The sequence below is a fragment of the Nannospalax galili genome, unplaced genomic scaffold, assembly GCF_000622305.1.
Source record: "Nannospalax galili isolate Female #2095 unplaced genomic scaffold, S.galili_v1.0 scaffold254, whole genome shotgun sequence".
NCBI lineage: Eukaryota > Metazoa > Chordata > Mammalia > Rodentia > Spalacidae > Nannospalax > Nannospalax galili.
This window is the reverse complement of record NW_008333903.1, coordinates 416971-420101: the sequence shown is the minus strand read 5'-3', so window position 1 is coordinate 420101 and position 3131 is coordinate 416971. Positions and strand designations below refer to the sequence as shown.

The 3131-nt window shown below is 41.9% G+C and overlaps 1 protein-coding gene across 3 annotated transcripts in view; it reads left to right on the top strand.

Moving 5' to 3' along the window:
- Positions 1-3131, top strand: part of Tfcp2 (transcription factor CP2) — a gene marked incomplete at its 5' end in the record, with an annotated part of 76803 nt that overhangs the window by 8870 nt on the left and 64802 nt on the right. For all 3 annotated transcript variants that reach the window (XM_017797115.2, XM_008828904.3, XM_017797116.2), the window contains 1 exon segment: positions 2180-2285. In XM_017797115.2, coding sequence (XP_017652604.1) covers positions 2180-2285 — 106 coding nt within the window.

The window sequence follows — 3131 nt, the reverse complement described above, 5'->3', positions numbered from 1 at the left end:
TTTCTTGATTGGATCATCTGAAGCTGGAAGACACACCCTAAATGTGGGTGTTACCTTCTGATGGCAGCCCATATAAAAGGCCGTGGCAGAGGAGAATGCCTGGCTTCTTGCTGAATGGGATTAGCTTCCTCAATGGGATTAGTTTCCTCAGGCAAGGGTCGGGAGGGTGGGTGTGCTGAGGGTGGGGAGACTAATTCATCAGGTGAATCAAATTCCTCAGAGCCTGAGGATTCAAAATCCTCAGCCTCAGGCTTCTCCCACACATCTCCATCCCATGTGTCAGGATTCCAATCTTTCCCTACCAATGCCCTCCCCTCACCTTTACTGCTGACACCCTTCGAGGCTGGGAATTAAATTTGTGTTGTAGGTCAGCCAAACTATAATAAGGGCTCCAGCTTGATTTTCTGCTTCCTGCTGGAGAGAAGATTCTCTTCCAGGGCATACTTGGAAACTTTTAAACTGTTGACTCGAATCTGGATCTTGTCAATTTTACCATTAAGCTCATTGTTTATCTTCATCATTTTATCCATACATGCTAGAAGTAACCAGCCAGACTCACTATTTTTCTAATTTTTCTAATTGTCAAATGTTTTATGTATAGAGCCACTAAATTCCTTGCTCTTCACAAGAGGTTGAGTTAGGAGATTCAAATGTGTTTATCTCCATAATTGTTTCAATTAGTCTACACCATGGATTTTCAGTGCTCTCCATGCTACCTGAAGACTGAGTTGGAAAGCCTGCTCCAGATACCGCCAATGAACATCTGACTTACGAGGATCATTTTGAGGCGTGTCCCCACAGAGGCACACCAACCTTTGCTAAGAGAGGGAGAGCACAGAGTGCTTTGAGAAGCCTGTTCAGGGCTAGTGAGATGACTCAGCAGGTAAAGGCACTTGCCAAGCAAGCCTGACGACCTGAGTTTGAGTCACAGAACTAATAAAAAGTAAAGGTGGAAGGAAAGAACTGTATCAGGGTTCTCCAAAGAAACAGAACCAGTAGAATGAACATATATATATATATATTATATGTACAGAGATTTATCAGCTTAACTCACAGGATAGAGTCCAAGTAGTCCAACAATGGCTGCACTACACTGGAGAGGCTGAGAATCTGTAGTTGCTCAGTCCATGAGGCTGGATGTCTCAGTAGTCCCAATCTGTTGCTGAAGGTCTGACGAATTCCAAAAGATCAGCTAGTCTTCAGTCTATAGCAGAGGAACTCACCAGCGAGAGAGAAGGCAAGCAGCAAGAACCCCAGAGTTTCTCCTCTGACATGGCCTTTTATATGGGCTGCCATCAGAAGGCAACACCCACATTTAGGGTGTGTCTTCCATTTTTCAGATGATCCAATCAAGAAGATCTCTCTCATTTCAGTTAATCCCAGATCTGGTGAAGTTGACACCCAGGATTAGCCATCACATGGTGGAAAGAGAGAACTAACAGAAATTATCCTCTGACCTCCAGATGTGCACACATACAGACAAAAATGAATAAATAAATATAATTTTTTTAAAAAGTTAAAAGTCGCAGCGGCACGTGGATCTCTGGGAGCTCAAGGCCAGCCTGGTGTACAAGAAAAGACTTAAAAAAAAAAAAGTTAAAAGTCAGAGTTGGAGAGATAACTCAGTGGTTAAGAGCACTGGCTGCTCTTGCAGAGGACCTGGGTTCGATTCCCAGCACCTACATGGTGACCACCAACCAATTGTAACTCTAGTTCCAGGGGCTCTGGTGCCCTTCTTCTGACTTCCTTTGGCATTGCACTACATGGATGCAGCTACCTACACACAGGCAATACACTCATACACATAAAAATTTTAAAAATAAACATTAAAAAAAGTTAAAAGCCTGGTGCTAGCCTGCCCTAGATGTCAGGACCCTGTTTCTTTTTTTCTTTTGCTTTTTTGAGGGGGTGTCCCTGTGCCTCTGCCTCCAAGTTCTGGAATTAAAGGTATATGCCACCATGCCCGGCAGGACCCTGTTTCTAATACACCTCCAGAGCAAACAAACAAAGGCTAGGTATGAGAACGTATAAAATTTATGCTTGGAGGTCTTTTAAGGAAGGTATAGGAAGGTCATTTCAGATTATGCCTAGAAATCAACTAGCACTGGCTCTGCTAGTTTTCCTTTGTCTGAACTGATTTTGTAAGAGTTTTGTTAATTGATTTTGTCTTTCCTTTTAGAGTATATTCCGTGTAGTATTCCATGACAGAAGGCTGCAGTATACTGAACATCAGCAGCTGGAGGGCTGGAGGTGGAACCGACCAGGAGATAGGATTCTTGACATAGGTGAGTTAAGAGACTCTTGCTTAGAAAATGTCTTTGATTTTTTGTGGAGAGCTGGTTTTCTCAACTTGACTTTTCCCATAATTCATTAGCATTAGAGGCTCGATTAGGGTGAATCTTGAAGTGGTTAACTGCTAAGCACAAAAGTCACTTGTCGGGGCTGGAGAGATGGATCAGAGGACCCGGCTCTTGCAGAGGACCCGGCTTCGAGTCCCAGCACCCCCATGGCGGCTACGAACTATCCTTAACTTCAGTTCCGGGGGAATTCGATACCCTCTTCTGGCCTCCGTGGCATTGCACGACACAGGTGCACTCACATACATGCAGGCAATATACTCCTACACATAAAATAAAAAAAATAATAATAATAAAAAAATGACCTGTCTGTTGACATCAGAATTGAAGTAGGAAATGATCCCTAAAGTTCCAAAGCATTGTATCCATTACTTCTGAGTGGTTTTGTTTTGAATTGTGATAACATGAAATATGTCTTAATGTATAACATAAAACTTATTTTCTCCATTTTAAATATGCAATTCAGTAATAAATGCATTTGCTTTGTCTATTTACTTTTTATTTCCATCTTTTTTCATCTTTCAAAACTGAAATCTATTAATAGTGGCTCTATTAAATAGTAGCTCTTCACTCCCTTTGCTCCCCAGCCTCTGTTAACCACTCTTCTGCTGTCACTGTAAATTAGACTACTATAGGTACCATATAGAATGAAAGCATACAGTAGTTGTCCTTTTGTGACTGGCTTTTAGTTAGCAGAATGACTTTCAAGGTTCATCCATATTGTAGCGTATGTCAGAATTTCTCTCCTCTTTAAAGGCTGAAAAAAATATTCCA